The sequence below is a fragment of the Coregonus lavaretus genome (genome assembly GCF_964263955.1).
Source record: "Coregonus lavaretus genome assembly, chromosome: 20".
In the NCBI taxonomy this organism is placed as follows: Eukaryota; Metazoa; Chordata; class Actinopteri; order Salmoniformes; family Salmonidae; genus Coregonus; species Coregonus lavaretus.
In genome coordinates this window covers 23,937,940-23,959,234 of record NC_140007.1, presented here as the reverse complement: position 1 = coordinate 23,959,234, position 21,295 = coordinate 23,937,940, and the positions used below count along the sequence as shown (strand labels likewise).

The following is a 21,295-nucleotide window of genomic DNA, read 5'->3' as shown; positions in this document are numbered from 1 at the left end:
AGTTGACGTGTACCTATGATGAAAATTACAGGCCTCTCTCATCTTTTTAAGTGGGAGAACTTGCACAATTGGTGGCTGACTAAATACTTTTTTTCCCCACTGTACATATCCTTTTTAAAATAAAAATATATTCCCCTTTATTACTTTCCAACCCCACTACCCTTTCCCTAATTGGAGTAAACTAGTGAACAACAATGCTTAGACCTCTATTTGTGCATGACACAAGTCATTTTTCCAACAATTGTTTACAGACAGATTATTTAACTTATAATTCACTGTATCACAATTCCAGTGGGTCAGAAGTTTACATACATTAAGTTGACTGTACCTTTAAACAGAAAAAGAATTGCAGACCTGGTTCATCCTTGGGAGCAATTTCCAAACGCCTGAAGGTACCACGTTCATCTGTACAAACAATAGTACGCAAGTATAAACACCATGGGACTACGTAGCCGTCATACCGCTCAGGAAGGAGACGCGTTCTGTCTCCTAGAGATTAACATACTTTGGTGTGAAAAGTGCAAATCAATCCCAGAACAACAGCAAAGGACCTTGTGTAGATGCTGGAGGAAACAGGTACAAAAGTATCTATATCCACAGTAAAACTAGTCCTATATCGACATAACCTGAAAGGCCGCTCAGCAAGGAAGAAGCCTTTGCTCCAAAACCGCCATAAAAAAGCCAGACTATGGTTTGCAACTGCACATGGGGACAAAGATCGTACTTTTTGGAGAAATGATCTCTGGTCTGATGAAACAAAAATAGAACTGTTTGGCCATAATGACCATCGTTATGTTTGGAGGAAAAAGGGAAAAGCTTGCAAGCCGAAGAACACCATCCCAACCGTGAAGCATGGGGGTGGCAGCATCATGCTGTGGTGGTGCTTTGCTGCAGGAGGGACTGGTGCACTTCACAAAATAGATGGCATCATTGAAGCAACATCTCAAGACATCAGTCAGGAAGTTAAAGCTTGGTCGCAAATGGGTCTTCCAAATGGACCCCAAGCATACTTCCAAAGTTGTGGCAAAATGGCTTAAGGACAACAAAGTCAAGGTATTGGAGTGGCCATCACAAAGCCCTGACCTCAATCCTATAGAAAATTTGTGGGCAGAACTGAAAAAGCGTGTGCCAGCAAAGAGGCCTACAAACCTGACTCAGTTACACCAGCTCTGTCAGGAGGAATAGGCCAAGATTCACCCAACTTATTGTGGAAGGCTACCCGAAACGTTTGACCCAAGTTAAACAATTTAAAGGCAATGCTACCAAATACTAATTGAGTGTATGTAAACTTCTGACCCACTGGGAATGTGATGAAAGAAATAAAAGCTGAAATAAATCATTCTCTCTACTATTATTCTGACATTACACATTCTTAAAATAAAGTGGTGATCCTAACTGACCTAAGATAGGGAATATTTACTAGGATTAAATGTCAGGAATGAGTTTAAATGTATTTGGCTAAGGTGTATGTAAACTTCCGACTTCAACTGTATGTACGGTACCAGTCAAAAGTTTGGACACACCTACTCATTCAAGGGTTTTTCTTTATTTGTGCTATTTTCTACATTGTAGAATAATAGTGAAGACATCAAAACTATGAAATAACACATATGGAATCATGTAGTAACCAAAAAAGTGTTAAACAAATCAAAATATATTTTATATTTGAGATTCTTCAAAGTAGCCACCCTTTGCCTTGATGACAGCTTTGCACACTCTTTGCATTCTCTCAACCAGGTTCACCTCGAATGCTTGTCCAACAATCTTGAAGGAGTTCCCACAAATGCTGAGCACTTGTTGGCTGCTTTTCCTCCACTCTGCGGTCCAACTCATCCCAAACCATCTCAATTGGGTTGAGGTCGGGTGATTGTGGAGGCCAGGTCATCTGATGCAGCACTCCATCACTCTCCTTCTTGGTCAAATAGCTCTTACACAGCCTGGAGGTGTGTTGGGTCATTGTCCTGTTGAAAAACAAATGATAGTCCCACTAAGCGCAAACCAGATGGGATGGCGTATCGCTGCAGAATGCTGTGGTAGCCATGCTGGTTAAGTGTGCCTTGAATTCTAAATAAATCACAGACAGTGTCACCAGCAAAGCACACCCACACCATCACACCACCTCCTCCGTGCTTCACGGTGGGAACCACACATGCAGAGATCATCCGTTCACCTACTCTGCGTCTAACAAAGACACGGTGGTTGGAACAAAAAATCTCACATTTGGACTCATCAGACCAAAGGACAGATTTCCACCGGTCTAATGTCCATTGCTTGTGTTTCTTGGCCCAAGCAAGTCTCTTCTTATTATTGGTGTCCTTTAGTAGTGGTTTCTTTGCAGCAATTCGACCATGAAGGCCTGGTTCACGAGGTCTCCTCTGAACAGTTGATGTTGATATGTGTCTGTTACTTGAACTCTGTGAATAATTTTTTTGGGCTGCAATTTCTGAGTCTGGTAACTCTAATTAACTTATCCTCTGCAGCAGAGGTAACTCTGGGTCTTCCTTTCCTGTGGCGGTCCTCATGAGAGCCAGTTTCATCATAGCGCTTGATGGTTTTTGCGACTGCACTTGAAGACATTTTCAAAGTTCTTGAAATGTTCCGTATTGACTGATCTTCATGTTAAAGTAATGAGGGACTGTCATTTCTCTTTGCTTATTTGAGCTGTTCCTGCCAAAATATGTACTTGGTCTTTTACCAAATAGGGCTATGTTCTGTATACCACCCCTACCTTGTCACAACACAACTGATTGGCTCAAACGCATTAAGAAGGAAAGAAATTCCACAAATTAACTTTTAACATGGCACACCTGTTAATTGAAATGCATTCCAGGTGACTACCTCATGAAGCTGGTTGAGAGAATGCCAAGAGTGTGCAAAGCTGTCATCAAGGCAAAGGGTAGCTACTTTGAAGAATCTAAAATATATTAAATACATTTTGATTTGTTTAACACTTTTTTGGTTACTACATGATTCCATATGTGTTATTTCATAGGTTTGATGTCTTCACTATTATTCTACAATGTAGAAAATAGTAAAAATAAAGAAAAATCCTTGAATGAGTAGGCGTGTCCAAACTTTTGACTGGTACTGTATATATTTGTTTCCTTGTCTGTAAACTGCTTTCAAGGTTAGCAAAGGAACATCGAATTAATATGTAAAATTGCTGAACTATCCATTTAACAAAATAATGGGTGTATTCAACAGCGTGCAGGTATTTATTTGCTGTTCACGACCAGAGCTCTAAAGTGCAACAATTTTGGTCACCTATGCTTATACATTTTTGCTGTGCGACTTAGAATGTTTATTTGGGAGCACCAGTACAGTTAGAAAAATAATTGGTGTAATGATTCCCTTGAATGAGTAGGTGTTCTTAAACTTTTGACCGGTAGTGAGTGTCTGTCTGTCTGTCTACTACCACCACCGTTCAAACGTTTGGGGTCACTTAGAAATGTCCTTGTTTTCCATGAAAACATACATGAAATGAGTTTGAATAGGAAATATAGCAAAATGAATAGGAAATGTAGTCATTGACAAGATTAGAAAATGATTTTTAATTGAAATAATAATTGTGTCCTTTCGTCAAAGAATCCACCATTTGCAGCAATTACAGCCTTGCAGACCTTTGGCATTCTAGTTGTCAATTTGTTGAGGTAATCTGAAGAGATTTCACCCCATGCTTAACTCCCGAGTGGCGCAGTGGTCTAAGGCACTGCATCGCAGTGCTAGCTGTGCCACTAGAGATCCTGGTTCGAATCCAGGCTCTGCTGTAGCCGGCCGCAACCGGGAGACCAATGGGGCGGCGCACAATTGGCCCAGCGTCGTCCAGGGTAGGGGAGGGAATGGCAGGCAGGGAGGTAGCTCAGTTGATAGAGCATGGCGTTTGCAACGCCAGGGTTGTGGGTTCGTTTCCCATGGGGGGCCAGTATGAAAAATAATAATGTATGCACTAACTGTAAGTCGCTCTGGATAAGAGCGTCAGCTAAATGACGTAAATGTAATGTAATGTAAATGTAAATGCTACTACCTGAAGCACCTCCCACAAGTTGGATTGGCTTGATGGGCACTTCTTACGTACCATACAGTCAAGCTGCTCCCACAACAGCTCAATAGGGTTGAGATCCGGTGACTGTGCTGGCCACTCCATTATAGACAGAATACCAGCTGACTGCTTCTTCCCTAAATAGTTATTGCATAGTTTGGAGCTGTGGTTTGGGTCCTGTTGTAGGAGGAAATTGGCTCCAATCAAGCACCGTCCACAGGGTATGGCATGGTGTTGCAAAATAGCCTTCCTTCTTCAAGATCCCTTTTACCCTGTACAAATCTCCCACTTTACCACCACCAAAGAACCCTCAGACCATCACATTGCCTCCACCATGCTTGACAGATGGCATCAAGCACTCCTTCAGCATCTTTTCATTTGGTCTGCGTCTCACAAATGTTCTTCTTTGTGATCCGAACACCTCAAACTTCGATTCGTCTGTCCATAACACTTTTTTCCAATCTTCCTCTGTCCAGTGTCTGTGTTCTTTTGCCCATCTTAATCTTTTATTTTGATTGGCCAGTCTGAGATATGGCTTTTTCTTTGCAACTCTGCCTAGAAGGTCAGCATCCCGGAGTCGCCTCTTCACTGTTGATGTTGAGACTGGTGTTTTGCGGGTACTATTTAATGAAGCTGCCAGTTGTCCGTTTCTCAAACTAGACACTCTAATGTATTTGTGCTCTTGCTCAGTTGTGCACCGGGGCCTCCCACTCCTCTTTCCTCTGTGAAGGGAGTAGTACACAGCGTTGTACGAGTTCTTCAGTTTCTTGGCAATTTCTCGCATGGAATAGCCTTCATTTCTCAGAACAAGAATAGACTGAGTTTCAGAAGAAAGTTATTTGTTTATGGCCATTTAGATCCTGTAATCGAACCCACAATTGCTGATGCTCCAGATACTCAACTAGTCTCAAGAAGGCCAGTTTTATTGCTTCTTTAATCAGCACAACAGTTTTCAGCTGTGCTAACATAATTGCAAAAGGGTTTTCTAATGATCAATTAGACTTTTAAAATGATAAACTTGGATTAGCAAACACAATGTGCCATTGGAAGACAGGACTGATGGTTGCTGATAATGGACTCTGTATGCCTATGTAGATGTTCCATTAAAAATCAGCCATTTCCAGCTACAATAGCCATTTACAACATTAACAATGTCTACACTGTATTTCTGATCAATTTGATGTCATTTTAATGGACAGAAATTGATTTTCTTTTGAAAATAAGGACATTTCTAAGTGACCCCAAACTTTTGAACGGTTGTGTGTGTGTATGTGTGTATATGTATTTGTATATATATATATATATATATATATATATATATATATATTAGTGCATTCAGGCCCCTTGACTTTTTCCACATTTTGTTACGTTACAGCCTTATTCTAAAATTGATTAAATTGTTATTTTCCCTTATCAATCTACATACAATACCCCATAAAGACAGGAAAACAGGTTTTTAGACATTTATGCACATTTATTACAAATAAAATACTGAAATATCACAATTACATAAGTATTCAGACCCTTTACTCAGTACTTTGTTGAAGCACCTTTGGCAGCGATTACAGCCTCAAGTCTTCTTGGTTATGGCACTACAAGCTTGGCACTCCTGTATTTGGGGAGTTTCTCCTATTCTTCTCTGCAGATCCTCTCCAGCTCTGTCAGGTTGGATGGGAAGCATTGCTGCACAGCTAGTTTCAGGTCTCTCCAGAGATGTTCGATCGGGTTCAAGTCCAGGCTCTGGCTGGGCCACTCAAGGACATTCAGAGACTTATCCCGAAGCCACTCCTGGGTTGTCTTGGCTGTGTGCTTAGGGTCGTTGTCCTGTTGGAAGGTGAACCTTTGCCCCAGTCTGAGGTCCTGAGCTCTCTGGAGCAGGTTTTCATCAACGATCTCTCTGTACTTTTCTCCGTTCATCTTTGCCTTGATCCTGACTAGTCTCCCAGTCCCTGCTGCTGAAAACATCCCCACTGCATGATGCTGCCACCACCATGCTTAACTGTAGGGATGGAGCCAGGTTTCCTCCAGATGTGACGCTTGGCATTCAGGCCAAAGAGTTCAATTTTGGCTTCATCAGACCAGAGAATCTTGTTTCTCAAGGTCTGAGAGTCTTTAGGTATCTTTTGACAAACTCCAAGTGGGCTGTTGTGTCTTTTACTGAGGAGTGGCTTCCGTATGGTCACTCGTACCATAAAGGCCTGATTGGTGGAGTGCTACAGAGATGGATGTCCTTCTGGAAGGTTCTCCCATCTCCACAGAGGAACTCTAGAGCTCTGTCAGAGTGACCATCGGGTTCTTGGTCACCTCCCTGACCAAGGCCCTTCTCCCCCGATTGCTCAGTTTGGCCAGGCAGCCAGCTCTAGGAAGAGTCTTGGTGGTTCCAAACTTCTTCCATTTAAGAATGATGGAGGCCACTGTGTTCTTGGGGACCCTTAATGCTGCTCCTGCCTCAACACAATCTTGTCTCGGAGCTCTACGGACAATTCCTTCGACCTAATGGCTTGGTTTTTGCTCTGACATGCACTGTCAACTGTGGGACCTTATATAGACAGGTGTGTGCCTTTCCAAATCATGTCCAATCAATTGAATTTACCACAGGTGGACTCCAATCAAGTTGTAGAAATATCAAGGATGATCAATGGAAACAGGATGCACCTGAGCTCAATTTCTAGTCCCATAGCAAAGGGTCTGAATACTTATGTAAATAAGATATTTATGTTTTTTTCTTTTAATACGTTTCTAAAATTTTCACATGCACACGAAAACTCGCTTTGTCATTATGGGGTATTATGTGTAGATTGCTGAGGATTTTTTAAAATCCATTTTAGAATAAGGCTGTAACGTAACAAAGTTTGGAAAAAGTCAAGGGGTCTGAATACTTTCCGAAGGCACTGTATAATAAAGAAAACACAGAAATAAGAGAGGAAGCTACATACAGGGTCAGTGCCAATACCAAATGTACAATGTGCAGGGATACTGGAGTATTTGAGGTAGATGTGTACATGTAGGAGGGGATTAGGAGAAAGTGACTGGTATCAAGATAAATAATAATAGTAAACAGTATGGCAGCAGCATAAGTGTTGGGTACAGCCTACGCATCTGCTCATCAGGTTCCTCCACTTCTTTCAGATCTTTCTCACAATCACTTAATAATGTGTGAAAGACTGACCCTCTCCCTCTTTCCTCTGGTAGACTTACGAGGACCAACACAGCAGTGAGGAGGAGGAGGAAGAGGAGGAGGAGAGCGAGGAAGGTGAGGAGGAAGACGACATCACAAGTGCCGAGTCGGAGAGCAGCGAGGATGAGGAGGCTGGAGAGCCAGAGGACCAGCAGGGTGCCAGCAGACAGCAGCAGCTGGAGTGGGACGACTCCACACTCACCTACTAACAGACACGCACATATACACACACTCATACATTTTCACATGAACACGCAAACACACAATTCTCACACACACATGCAAACACACACTTCTGACACACACTCGTATATACACACACACATACACACCACAGGAGGTTGGTGGCACATGAATTGGGGAGAACAGGCTCGTGGTAATGACTGGAGCAGAAGGAGTGGAATGGTATCAAATACAACAAAACACATGGTTTCCAGGTGTTTGATGCCATTCTATTTGCTCTGTTCCTGCCATTATTATGAGCGGTTCTCCCCTCAGCAGCCTCCTGTGATAGACACTTCTCACACACACTCAGATACATACACACGCTAACACACGACTCACACAAGTTCTCATCCTCACTACCCCTCCTAACCAGTGGGGGCACACCCTTACAGATTCCTTACCGAGGAGCCATGATGTAAAAACAAAACAAAAATCTCCCTTAAAAGCGATATATTGTCAAGGTTTCCCTGTCGTCATCTTAGTGGTACTCAGTGTAGTATAGTAATCACCGGATCGCTGATTTCTTACTTTTTTAATTTATAATGTTTTATTCCCGGGAAAACTTGGCCTACATTTGCATTTTGTTTTGAGTTACCGTGAGGAAACAACCTTGCACTTTTGTTTAGTTTCTTTACTGATGTAAGGCTTTCAAAATGGATTCTTTTTTAAATGTATATTCCTTACACATCCGTTTTCGATTTGTTTGCCGCTAAACGAGAGAAGCTTTGACTTTCTGTTCTTTTTTCTTTGTGTGCTTGAGTTGTAGTCCGAAGAGTGAAACGAGATGATGCTTCAGACACGTAGACCGCATATTTACATTTTTCTCCTTTTAGTGCATGAGGATATTTGAACAAGTCATATGTGTAGATCAATAAATTGCTTTTTAATATTTTGTAAATATGAAGAAACCATGTAATTAGTCAATGTGTTAGTGAAGGCCTAAACAAAGGGGTCCAATATCTAAAAAGACGCAGTACGTTGTGTAGAATATTTGTGTCACAAAGGCTATAGCATGTTGCACATTTTTGGGCAAAGCTGTTCCGTCGTACTTGTACAAAATGTCCGCTTCAAGAAGAGAAACCCAGACCCAGAACTGTACACAGATGTTTCTATGGCAAAGTGTTGCTCATTTTGTATTTTCATTTGCAAGGAAGTAGTTATTTCTTTGCTTAGTGGGGACAGGACTGGTCGATTTTGCGTTCGGCTCCTCACATGCTACACATACACAAGGGCGGGAGGTAGCCTAGCGGTTAGAGCGTTGGGCCAGTAACCGAAAGATAGCTAGTTCGAATCCCAGAGCCGACAAGGTGATCTATATTGTCGATGTGCCCTTGAGCAAGGCACTTAACCTTAATTGCTCCAGGGTCGCCGTTGATAATGGCAGACCATGGCCCCGAGACCCCACTCTCCGAGGGTGTTTCAGGGAGAGTTGGGATATGCAAAAAACAAATTTCCAATTCACACGTATGAAAAGAGACAAATATAAGCACCCACCAAATTATTATTACTTTGCTTGACTTGCACAGGTGGCAATGCTGTACTCAAGGCGACAATGTATTTAATTCCCATTCTAGTCTGTTATTGTACAGAAGGTAATTTGAGGTCAAGATGATCACGTTCAGTAAACCACAGTCCGATGTAGCTAAAGGTACTAAGAAAACAGCCAGCTTCTGCAGTTTCGCAACCAATTGACGTTGAGTGTAGATGTTAATATTTCTGCTAGCACATTAGGACCAGCAGAGAACTACACTCCATCTGCAGCTTCAAAAAGTCCTGCCATATTCCAGTCCTGCCGTGGCATCAAAAATATTAGAACAAAAACACGAACGAATCTCAACATACAGACGGAGCTGAGGCATGTGGGTAGTCTAGTTTAAGGAGGGCTCAGTTCAATACCACGGCTGTTGTCATTCTTTGGAAGAGAAATGAAATGCGAGAACATTTCAAAATATTTTTTCAATGATTTTTTTCATGGCATGGCTATTTAACCTGAAATAATAATAATATATTAGATGCATTTTTTAAAGGTTTTCTCATTACAGTTAAGCATAGTTACAGGATTTTGAAACCTTCAAATAAGTAATAACAAATGTGAATACATTTAAGTGACTGCTGACACATTGTTGTGATATGAGAACTCTTTCAAATTGAATCTTCTTTGTTGTTAGAATCTTTCAAATTAAATATTTTTTTGCAGTAGGCCACTAGATTTTATTGTACATGGAACTGTACTGTAGAGTTGTTCTAAGATATTTGTTTACATTTGGTAAACTTTTTTTCCCTCTGGTATTAGTATAAAACTTATACAATTAATTGAAACGATGTCAGATGTTAACCTCTATCACCTCTCAGAAATCACTGCTTGTTCATCTCTCAATACCTTTAAAAGAAACATGTGGTAAAGGATTTGTACCCCTCAAACAGGTTAACGTTTTCCACCGTTTTAGGAATCCAAATGAATTATGTACATTCTGCAAAACTTTCATAAGTATGTTTAATGGCATGACTTTGGGAATATTTGTCAAAGTGCAAAGTAAAGGTGAGGCATGACAAAGTTGGAAAACTGTTGGAAAGGTTTATAAAGGAAGTCTTATACTTTGCATGTTAATCTATTTTTAGAGGCCAAATTACATAATGGCTCAAGTAACACAAATGTACCTTTTCATATAAAGTCATTTTTTGGAGACAGTTCCAAGTAACTTTTGAGGGTTTGAACAAAACCATATGTCTGAGCGGAACAAAACCATATGTCTGGAGTCGCTCAATCGCATTTCTGTTAGGTCCAATGTATTTATTATTATTGGTCATCCGTCAAAATGTGGTGAACCGTCTCCCCTTCAAAATGACTAGGGCCCAATAAGGGGGTCATGTTCGAGCTGGCCCAAGTTGGGAGTGCCTTTTGCCGATCACAGCGCATTAATTAACACAACTAACAAAACACTCATCCAAGCTCTTTTAGTTGTGGCAACTTTATTTTGTAACTATTTAATGCTAGATTTCTTACGGAGCTGGGGGAAGTGATTTAATTTAATTTTGTTGTAATAGTCCACTGCTAGTTTTATTAAAAGTTCATGTTTTACATAGGTGTCATGTGTTTATGTGTAGCGAAAGTAGGACCATATTGTATCCTCTATAGATATTGTACTGAATCATATTGAGGAAATCCACTTCTAAAAATATGTACAATATTAAAATGCTCTAGCCGGCATATGTGGGTATAAAGTTACCTATTTGTGTATAGTGAATGGTAAATTTGAACAGTGTATTATTGCCTGATTTGCAGACAAAGTTGTTGAGGGCAGCATGAAATTCACCAGAACAAGAGTATAATCCTATTCTCTCCAAATTTCTCACGCTCATTTTGTCACAGTCCATTGTCAATTTAACATTCTATCTGAACATCTCATCTCCCTCTAAAACATTTTTTTTATTGAAAAGTACAAATCAAACATACTACTGAACGGCCACCATTCCAAGGAGCCGGAGTTTACAACTGTTTGCGCCAGTCAGTTGAGCTTGGGCCTCTCAAGTCAAGTTCTGTGATACTTTTGATCAGCCCCTTGGACATTTTCCTTTGCATTGAATTGAATTAATGTCACTGTCCATCCAGCAGACATATAGGAGCTTTGGGATTCAAGGGGTGTTTATGTTGCATGAATCACTTCAACTGAAAACAACAATTTTGTGTATATTACATGTGGAACTGTGCGATTTGAGTGGGAGAGGGGACATGTATACTACTGATTCTCAGATTGTCTGTTTTCACAAGTCTACACCACTCAACCATTTTTTGTTTATTTTTTATCTTTGCTCAAAAATGGAAGGTGACAATATTTTCAGAACTGTTGAACGCTTCCTTTTGTGCTTGTTGGGGCTGCTCTCACTTTTCTACCAATTGAAAGGCAAATTGTAGTGAAGTTAATGCTTGCTCGTGAACAAAATAAAGGATGATGAGATGGAGTACAAATGTGTCTGGATTATGTTCTGTTCTATATTATGAGTTTACACTTTTAAGACTGGTGTCATTCTCTGTACTTGAGGTATGCTGTATCTAAATGCCCTTGCCTTTTCCCTAAGTGTGCACTTGCACACCTCAACATGGTGGAAACGTTCTCTAGCCAATGATTACACCAATACAATGGTTGTACATAAGAGGAAGTGTGCAAGTACACTCTTATGGAAAAGGATGCAGCCTGGCTCATTTTGAACTCTGTGAAACCATGTCTGCTGCTTCAGCCAAAGGTTAGCTGCTGCTTCAGCCACGTGGAGTAATGAGTATGATTGCGTGTTTTCACATGCAAAAGTGATTACTTTTGATAAAAACGCTTTATCTGCCTTCCCAATGAAAATTCAAACATACATTTTATGGAAAAGAGATGTTTTGAAAGATGCACCATGCTGCATTGTTGACAATATTACCGGTCCATTTGAGCAGGGCTTGCCTCCCCCACCGGCTTTGCCCGGTTCAAATCCACTCAGTTACAAGAATGTCGGGGAATCAGAGCACTGGTATTGCTTACAAATATGATTATTTGGTCATGGTGCCCCCTGGTGCTGAAAGAACAGAACTACTGTATAGAATCCCACCGACTATATTTAATGAGACAGAAGATTGAGAAATTGAACTTTATATTAGGAATACAAAAATCATAAAGAGATCCAACTTAAACCACTTATGATTACATTTTTTGAAAGTATTTTGTAGTCAGATGTCAAGCAAACTACACAATACATCCAAAATGATGCATGTAAACTGACTTTAGATTGACATTTTCGGCCTCCTATGAATTAATTATCAGAGCTGGTTCAGGTTGGTGTGTTATGCAATTACATTTAAGCCCAGCTTTGCATCTTTAAACACTGCAATGGTTCATTTATTTATTTTGACATGAACAGTTATGCAGGAAAAATAATTCAACCCAAGAGCTGAAACAAAATGATTTAGCCATGAAGACAATCAGCATGAAAACGGAATTTAAACCCTTCAAAAAATGTCTGAGCCACACTTAACAAAAAGGATGACCCATGGACTGTCAGTGCAACTGTTCAAATTCTAAATCGGCTACTCTACTCAAAACCTCTAGTACCAAATGCATACCAAGTTTTACAATCATCTGAAAAAGAAAATAAATGTACAAAAGTTTAACTTGACTCTTTAAAAGCAAGTATGGTCTGAGTGCATGATTGGTTAAATTATCAATGATATATGGCCCTTTGTTATTGGGTGGAAACACTTGATGTTAAAACACAATCGTAGACATTGGACAACACCTGATTACCCTCTATACCTTGGTTTTCTCCACACCAGAACTAGCTAAAGCCATTATCTTGTCTTCTGATCCTGAAAAGAGTGAGATGCTGGTTAAGTAGTTTACATTGTTGAGGTTGGATCTCATGGTATAGTAACACGTAAAATAAATGAGAAGTGCAGTAGAGTTAAAGCTCACCGAGGTCTGCAGTGATTCTTTCAAATTGGCTGAGAGTTGCGGTCACATTTTCAGCCAGAAAAGTGTCGTCTTCGACTGTAAGCTGCAGGAAGAACAAAGAGAAATGAAGAGTGAAACTGAGGAAAGAACATTAATCCACACCATAGTCATAAGACACCTGTTATATTATGTCACTAAATGAAATGACAGTTAATGACATATATAGCATAAAATGTATTGAATTCCAGATGGTTACATTTCATTACATGTTATACCAATTACCATTCCATCATAGCAGGTTATCAAAATATTCAATGCCGCTTTCTCTTACAGTATTCATCATAAGTTTAAGTTAAATTAAGAAGGGATCACAGTACACTAGTACAATGGGCCTTTTACCTTCTCGCCCAGTTTTCTCAAGGCAGTGAGAATCTCAACCTTCTGCTGAGTGTACACGTCCCTCAAAAGTTTTCCCACCATGACATCACGGTCCATCTACAGAGAATTTCACACCATTAGGCTAAACCTTCAGGGGCGGTTTACCAGTAACAGATTAATCTTAGTCCTGGACTAAAAAGCTATTTCCATAGAGATTCTCCATTGACCATGCTTTTTAGTCCACGACTAGGCTTAATATGTGTCAGGGAATCCAGCCCTCAAAGCATTCCATGAACTGAACAGGTTTTAGAATGTAAAGCTTACTTTTTATATTACGGTAAATGTATTAAATAATGTACAAACAATAATGTACATAAAATACATGGATGAACAGTGCTTCCAACCAACCTCTGCTAATCTGGTTCTCAACTGCCCCGGCTGCTTCTTGGCAAACATTCGGATCACCTCGGGGGTCTTGAAAGCTTGGCTGATGGCAGCCTGGATTGCCTAATGAAGAAAAAGACAGTTCTACCATGTCATGCATCATGACAACATTATGGTTTGTCATTACCGTTATGATATTATGTCACTCTTATGATATGACAGTGTTATGGCCCACAGAAATACATTAGATCAGGGGTGTCAAACTCATTCCCTGGAGGGCAGTGTCTGCAGGTTTTCACTCCTTCCTTTTTATATTTTATTTTATTATTATTATTGTAAAGAAAATTAGGGGGTAGATCAGCTTTAATATTGCAGATAGATTGTAACTTCCATCAATGTAATTGTCTGCATCACTTCCAATCCCCCTAATGTTTTTATTCCCCTCGCAAATATATATATATATATATATATATATATATATATATATATATATATATATATATATATATATATATATATATATATATATATATACAGTGAGGGAAAAAAGTATTTGATCCCCTGCTGATTTTGTACGTTTGCCCACTGACAAAGACATGATCAGTCTATAATTTTAATGGTAGGTTTATTTGAACAGTGAGAGACAGAATAACAACAACAAAATTCAGAAAAACATATGTAAAAAATGTTACAAACTGATTTGCATTTTAATGAGGGAAATAAGTATTTGACCCCTCTGCAAAACATGACTTAGTACTTGGTGGCAAAACCCTTGTTGGAAATCACAGAGGTCAGACGTTTCTTATAGTTGGCCACCAGGTTTGCACACATCTCAGGAGGGATTTTGTTCCACTCCTCTTTGCAGATCTTCTCCAAGTCATTAAGGTTTCGAGGCTGACGTTTGGCTACTCGAACCTTCAGCTCCCTCCACAGATTTTCTATGGGATTAAGGTCTGGAGACTGGCTAGGCCACTCCAGGACCTTAATGTACTTCTTCTTGAGCCACTCCTTTGTTGCCTTGGCCGTGTGTTTTGGGTCATTGTCATGCTGGAATACCCATCCACGACCCATTTTCAATGCCCTGGCTGAGGGAAGGAGGTTCTCACCCAAGATTTGACGGTACATGGCCCTGTCCATCATCCCTATGACGCGGTGAAGTTGTCCTGTGCCCTTAGCAGAAAAACACCCCCAAAGCATAATGTTTCCACCTCCATGTTTGTCGGTGGGGATGGTGTTCTTAGGGTCATAGGCAGCATTCCTCCTCCTCCAAAGAGCTCGATTTTGGTCTCATCTGACCACAACACTGTCACCCAGTTCTCCTCTGAATCATTCAGATGTTCATTGGCAAACTTCAGACGGCCCTGTATGTGCTTTCTTGAGCAGGGGGACCTTGAGGGCGCTGCAGGATTTCAGTCCTTCACGGCGTAGTGTGTTACCAATTGTTTTCTTGGTAACTATGGTCCCAGCTGCCTTGAGATCATTGACAAGATCCTCCCGTGTAGTTCTGGGCTGATTCCTCACCGTTCTTATGATCATTGCAACTCCACGAGGGGAGAACTTGCATGAAGCCCCAGGCCGAGGGAGATTGACAGTTATTTTGTGTATCTTCCATTTGCAAATAATCGCACCAACTGTTGTCACCTTCTCACCAAGCTGCTTGGCGATGGTCTTGTAGCCCAGGTCTACAATCTTGTCCCTGACATCCTTGGAGAGCTCTTTGGTCTTGGCCATGGTGGAGAGTTTGGAATCTGATTGATTGATTGCTTCTGTGGACAGGTGTCTTTTATACAGGTAACAAACTGAGATTAGGAGCACTCCCTGTAAGAGTGTGCTCCTAATCTCAGCTCGTTACCTGTATAAAAGACACCTGGGAGCCAGAAATCTTTCTGATTGAGAGGGGGTCAAACACTTATTTCCCTCATTAAAATGCAAATCAATTTATAACATTTTTGACATGGGTTTTTCTGGATTTTTTTGTTGTTATTCTGTCTCTCACTGTTGAAATAAACCTACCATTAAAATTTTAGACTGATCATTTATTTGTCAGTGGGCAAACGTACAAAATCAGCATGGGATCAAATACTTTTTTTCCCCTCACTGTACATACATACAGTGGGGAGAACAAGTATTTGATACACTGCTGATTTTGCAGGTTTTCCTACTTACAAAGCATGTAGAGGTTTTATCATAGGTACACTTCAACTGTGAGAGATGGAATCTAAAACAAAAATCCAGAAAATCACATTGTATGATTTAAGTGATTAATTTGCATTTTATTGCATGACATAAGTATTTGATCACCTACCAACCAGTAAGAATTCCGGCTCTCACAGACCTGTTAGTTTTTCTTTAAGAAGCCCTCCTGTTCTCCACTCATTACCTGTATTAACTGCACCTGTTTGAACTCGTTACCTGTATAAAAGACACCTGTTCACACACTCAATCAAACAGACTCCAACCTCTCCACAATGGCCAAGACCAGAGAGCTGTGTAAGGACATCAGGGATAAAATTGTAGACCTGCACAAGGCTGGGATGGGCTACAGGACAATAGGCAAGCAGCTTGGTGAGAAGGCAACAACTGTTGGCGCAATTATTAGAAAATTGAAGAAGTTCAAGATGACGGTCAATCACCCTCGGTCTGGGGCTCCATGCAAGATCTCACCTCGTGGGGCATCAATGATCATGAGGAAGGTGAGGGATCAGCCCAGAACTACACGGCAGGACCTGGTCAATGACCTGAAGAGAGCTGGGACCACATTCTCAAAGAAAACCATTAGTAACACACTACGCCGTCATGGATTAAAATCCTGCAGCGCACGCAAGGTCCCCCTGCTCAAGCCAGCGCATGTCCAGGCCCGTCTGAAGTTTGCCAATGACCATCTGGATGATCCAGAGGAGGAATGGGAGAAGGTCATGTGGTCTGATGAGACAAAAATAGAGCTTTTTGGTCTAAACTCCACTCGCCGTGTTTGGAGGAAGAAGAAGGATGAGTACAACCCCAAGAACACCATCCCAACCGTGAAGCATGGAGGTGGAAACATCATTATTTGGGGATGCTTTTCTGCAAAGGGGACAGGACGACTGCACCGTATTGAGGGGAGGATGGATGGGGCCATGTATCGCGAGATCTTGGCCAACAACCTCCTTCCCTCAGTAAGAGCATTGAAGATGGGTCGTGGCTGGGTCTTCCAGCATGACAAAGACCCGAAACACACAGCCAGGGCAACTAAGGAGTGGCTCCGTAAGAAGCATCTCAAGGTCCTGGAGTGGCCTAGCCAGTCTCCAGACCTGAACCCAATAGAAAATCTTTGGAGGGAGCTGAAAGTCCGTATTGCCCAGCAACAGCCCCGAAACCTGAAGGATCTGGAGAAGGCCTGTATGGAGGAGTGGGCCAAAATCCCTGCTGCAGTGTGTGCAAACCTGGTCAAGATCTACAGGAAACGTATGATCTCTGTAATTGCAAACAAAGGTTTCTGTACCAAATATTAAGTTCTGCTTTTCTGATGTATCAAATACGTTTGTCATGCAATAAAATGCAAATTAATTACTTGAAAATCATACAATGTGATTTTCTGGAATTTTGTTTTAGATTCCGTCTCTCACAGTTGAACTGTACTTATGATAAAAAAATTACAGACCTCTACATGCTTTGTAAGTAGGAAAACCTGCAAAATCGGCAGTGTATCAAATACTTGTTCTCCCCACTGTACATACATACATACACATCCTTTAAAAAAATATATTTCCCTTTATTATCTTCCAACCCCACCACCCCTTCCCTAATTGGAGTAAACTAGTGAACAACAACGCTTAGGCCTCTACTTCCAGCTTATACATACTATATACATTTTATGGAAACAGTCAATTTTACAATAATTATATTTTGTTTGTTTTTACTGTTGAACTTCCTCTACCCTCAACCTCTCCGATCATTTTCATGATGTCCATCCGGTTTGCTTCTATATGCCATATCTTGTGCTCTTTCACAAAAGCTCTCAACCTATAACCTATATACTTATTATGCTTATTATGGACACAGTATGCTTACATTATTAGTTATCTTGTTGTTATTGCTTGTTGTTAGATGTTATTAGTCCCATCCTTCAACTCCATTCAACACCACCCATCTATCTCTTAATACCATCCATATTGGATTTCTATTTGCCATATATTTTTCAACTGTACTGTGATGTTTTACAAAAATTCTGATCCTTTCTATTCTCATTGTTGCTACAGATTGTAAATGGAAAATAAACATTTTTGCTAAAAGTATTATTATATTATTGATCGATTGACTATGACTTTTCAGATCACCCAGTACTGCTATCTGCAGGGTTAGCTCCAGGTAAATATTGCAATCCTTTAGCCATTCCTGTCCCAAAACAAGCTACAAATGGACAGTCCCAAAACAAATGATCTAATGATTCTGTCTCTTCGCAGCAAAATCTGCAGAGCTGGGAAGATTGTATCCCTCATATACATAGCATTCTATTGGTTGCAAGAATTTTATATAATAATTTAAATTGAAAAATTATAAGTTTTGAATCCGGCGTCGTTTTGCGTATCAGTTGATAAACACTATGCCATGGAATTGGTACGTCAAAAATCTCTTCCCAACTATTTTGCAATCTATATGGGAGGGCTGTCAATCTTTTGGTCCTTAAATGAAACTGGTATACTTTTTTATTTATCACAGTTTTCTTTAACCAATTATGTTCTTTAATGCAAGTGCTCCTTCCTTACACTTTATTGATAATTGATTATTTAGGAACTGCCATCACCTAGTTGTCTAGGTTTTAATTGGACACGCATTTAAAGGAATTAACAAAAACCAGCAGACCCTAGAACCTCCATGGAATGAGTTTGATACCCCTGAAGTATATTATTTATATTCATAGTATTCTACTTAATTCTAAGGTCTGGTCATCCAAAGTCCCTACCAGTTGCATTCCTCCAAGCTCATCCACCAGTGTCATGTTGCCTGTCACCATCTTCTTCAGAGACTCATTGAACTCACTCAACTGCTCCAGGGTTTCCTTCTTGGTCTCCTCATACTCTTCCTCATCTAGGTCTTCTCTAGAATAAACAGAGAGCCCTGGTAATGGAGGAACAATATCTATGGGTGTACAGAGATGTGCTCTAAATTCCATTAATGCTACATGTACAGTGGGGGGAAAAAAAGTATTTAGTCAGCCACCAATTGTGCAAGTTCTCCCACTTAAAAAGATGAGAGAGGCCTGTAATTTTCATCATATGTACACGTCAACTATGACAGACAAAATGAGGAAACAAAATCCAGAAAATCACATTGTAGGATCTTTTATGAATTTATTTGCAAATTATGGTGGAAAATAAGTATTTGGTCAATAACAAAAGTTTCTCAATACTTTGTTATATACCCTTTGTTGGCAATGACACAGGTCAAACGTTTTTTGTAAGTCTTCACAAGGTTTTCACACACTGTTGCTGGTATTTTGGCCCATTCCTCCATGCAGATCTCCTCTAGAGCAGTGATGTTTTGGGGCTGTCGCTGGGCAACACGGACTTTCAACTCCCTCCAAAGATTTTCTATGGGGTTGAGATCTGGAGACTGGCTAGGCCACTCCAGGACCTTGAAATGCTTCTTACGAAGCCACTCCTTCGTTGCCCGGGCGGTGTGTTTGGGATCATTGTCATGCTGAAAGACCCAGCCACGTTTCATCTTCAATGCCCTTGCTGATGGAAGGAGGTTTTCACTCAAAATCTCACGATACATGGCCCCATTCATTCTTTCCTTTACACGGATCAGTCGTCCTGGTCCCTTTGCAGAAAAACAGCCCCAAAGCATGATGTTTCCACCCCCATGCTTCACAGTAGGTATGGTGTTCTTTGGATGCAACTCAGCATTCTTTGTCCTCCAAACACGACGAGTTGAGTTTTAACCAAAAAGTTATATTTACATCTGACCATATGACATTCTCCCAATCCTCTTCTGGATCATCCAAATGCACTCTAGCAAACTTCAGACGGGCCTGGACATGTACTGGCTTAAGCAGGGGGACACGTCTGGCACTGCAGGATTTGAGTCCCTGGCGGCGTAGTGTGTTACTGATGGTAGGCTTTGTTACTTTGGTCCCAGCTCTCTGCAGGTCATTCACTAGGTCCCCCCGTGTGGTTCTGGGATTTTTGCTCACCATTCTTGTGATCATTTTGACCCCACGGGGTGAGATCTTGCGTGGAGCCCCAGATCGAGGGAGATTATCAGTGGTCTTGTATGTCTTCCATTTCCTAATAATTGCTCCCACAGTTGATTTCTTCAAACCAAGCGGCTTACCTATTGCAGATTCAGTCTTCCCAGCCTGGTGCAGGTCTACAATTTTGTTTCTGGTGTCCTTTGACAGCTCTTTGGTCTTGGCCATAGTGGAGTTTGGAGTGTGACTGTTTGAGGTTGTGGACAGGTGTCTTTTATACTGATAACAAGTTCAAACAGGTGCCATTAATACAGGTAACGAGTGGAGGACAGAGGAGCCTCTTAAAGAAGAAGTTACAGGTCTGTGAGAGCCAGAAATCTTGCTTGTTTGTAGGTGACCAAATACTTATTTTCCACCATCATTTGCAAATAAATTCATAAAAAATCCTACAATGTGATTTTCTGGATTTTTTTTTCTCAATTTGTCTGTCATAGTTGATGTGTACCTATGATGAAAATTACAGGCCTCTCTCATCTTTTTAAGTGGGAGAACTTGCACAATTGGTGGCTGACTAAATACTTTTTTTCCCCACTGTATCACTTTGAGGAATCATATAAATATAATACATTGAATGAATCATTCTAGTTCTGTGCGTGGAACATCCAGACAACCCACATGATGTTACAGTTAGAAATGACTGATGATGAGGGTACCTGCACTCTTCCAAATCTTGGAGCTGTTGCATCAATCTGTCTAGTTGCTCCTCCATGTTTTGTTTTAGTTTCCCAGTTTCTGATTTGCCACGAGAAGCCATGCTGCCACCCTGCAAATATCACATTTAGTGAGAAAACAGTTCAATTTCATGTATCACTTGTGGATTAACTAGCTAGTTACAAACACAACGGAGCTGTCTATCATTTGACAAGAACATTCGCTATTAGCTAGCTACTGTAGTTAGCTACCTTGTTACCACTGGCCACCAGATACATCTGTCTGGGCCAGGTTGTTTGTTTAGTGTAGTAGATTAGAAACACATTTAGAATAGAATATTCAAAATATATTGTCCTGTAGTTGTAGTTGGCTAGCTGCTGGCCTGGAAAAAATAATCAAATAAATCCTCCTCACCTGATCGTTACAACAATAGAAATCGTCTCAACACAATCAACTTAGGGAAGAGGTGAACATATCTTTGAATACTTCTCCATGAAATGTGTTAAAAAATTCCTGTAAAAACGTTTGGGAGTGTGTGTGGGAGTTGTGAACGTAGCTCTTGTCCGTAGTCATGGATAGAAGGGATCCAGAATTTGTCCGAATTGACTTTTCGTAGCAGGTTTATGAGAAATGATGCAGTAGGTTAAATGTTGCAGGTTAGAAGAATTGGGTTAAAATTAGGAAAAGGGTTAGGGTTAGATAAAATGCAACAAAAATATATATTTTAACATAAATGTGACAAAAGCTGGATCCCATCTACACTTGACCCTTATTCCGTGGGT

The 21,295-nt window shown here is 40.6% G+C and overlaps 2 protein-coding genes across 2 annotated transcripts in view; one reads left to right on the top strand and one right to left on the bottom strand.

Annotated features, from left to right (window-relative positions):
- clstn1 (calsyntenin 1) overlaps positions 1-10,521 on the top strand; it is a 75,567-nt gene extending 65,046 nt beyond the window's left edge. The window contains exon 17 of the mRNA XM_084184849.1: positions 7,232-10,521. Coding sequence (XP_084040975.1) covers positions 7,232-7,426 — 195 coding nt within the window. The 3' untranslated portion in view covers positions 7,427-10,521. The remainder of the gene's footprint in view (positions 1-7,231) is intronic.
- A 1,785-nt stretch (positions 10,522-12,306) lies between these two features.
- On the bottom strand, positions 12,307-21,295 carry lzic (leucine zipper and CTNNBIP1 domain containing). Its single transcript, XM_084184459.1, has 7 exons — positions 20,928-21,295; positions 20,516-20,625; positions 18,573-18,708; positions 13,655-13,753; positions 13,268-13,363; positions 12,890-12,971; positions 12,307-12,783 (listed from the first exon to the last, which is right to left on the bottom strand). The coding sequence occupies exons 2-7, from the start codon at positions 20,614-20,616 to the stop codon at positions 12,725-12,727; spliced, it is 573 nt and encodes a 190-aa protein (XP_084040585.1). The 5' UTR covers positions 20,617-20,625; positions 20,928-21,295; the 3' UTR covers positions 12,307-12,724.

Bases quoted from the DNA above. Each gene is read 5' to 3' on its own strand.
- lzic (XM_084184459.1), bottom strand. From the start codon at position 20,616: ATGGCTTCTCGTGGCAAATCAGAAACTGGGAAACTAAAACAAAACATG. The intron at 18,709-20,515 runs GTACCCTCATCA...TGTTTATTCTAG, and splicing joins CAAGATTTGGAAGAGTGCAG to AGAAGACCTAGATGAGGAAG. The intron at 12,972-13,267 runs GTAAAAGGCCCA...TTCTTCCTGCAG, and splicing joins TGAGAAAACTGGGCGAGAAG to CTTACAGTCGAAGACGACAC.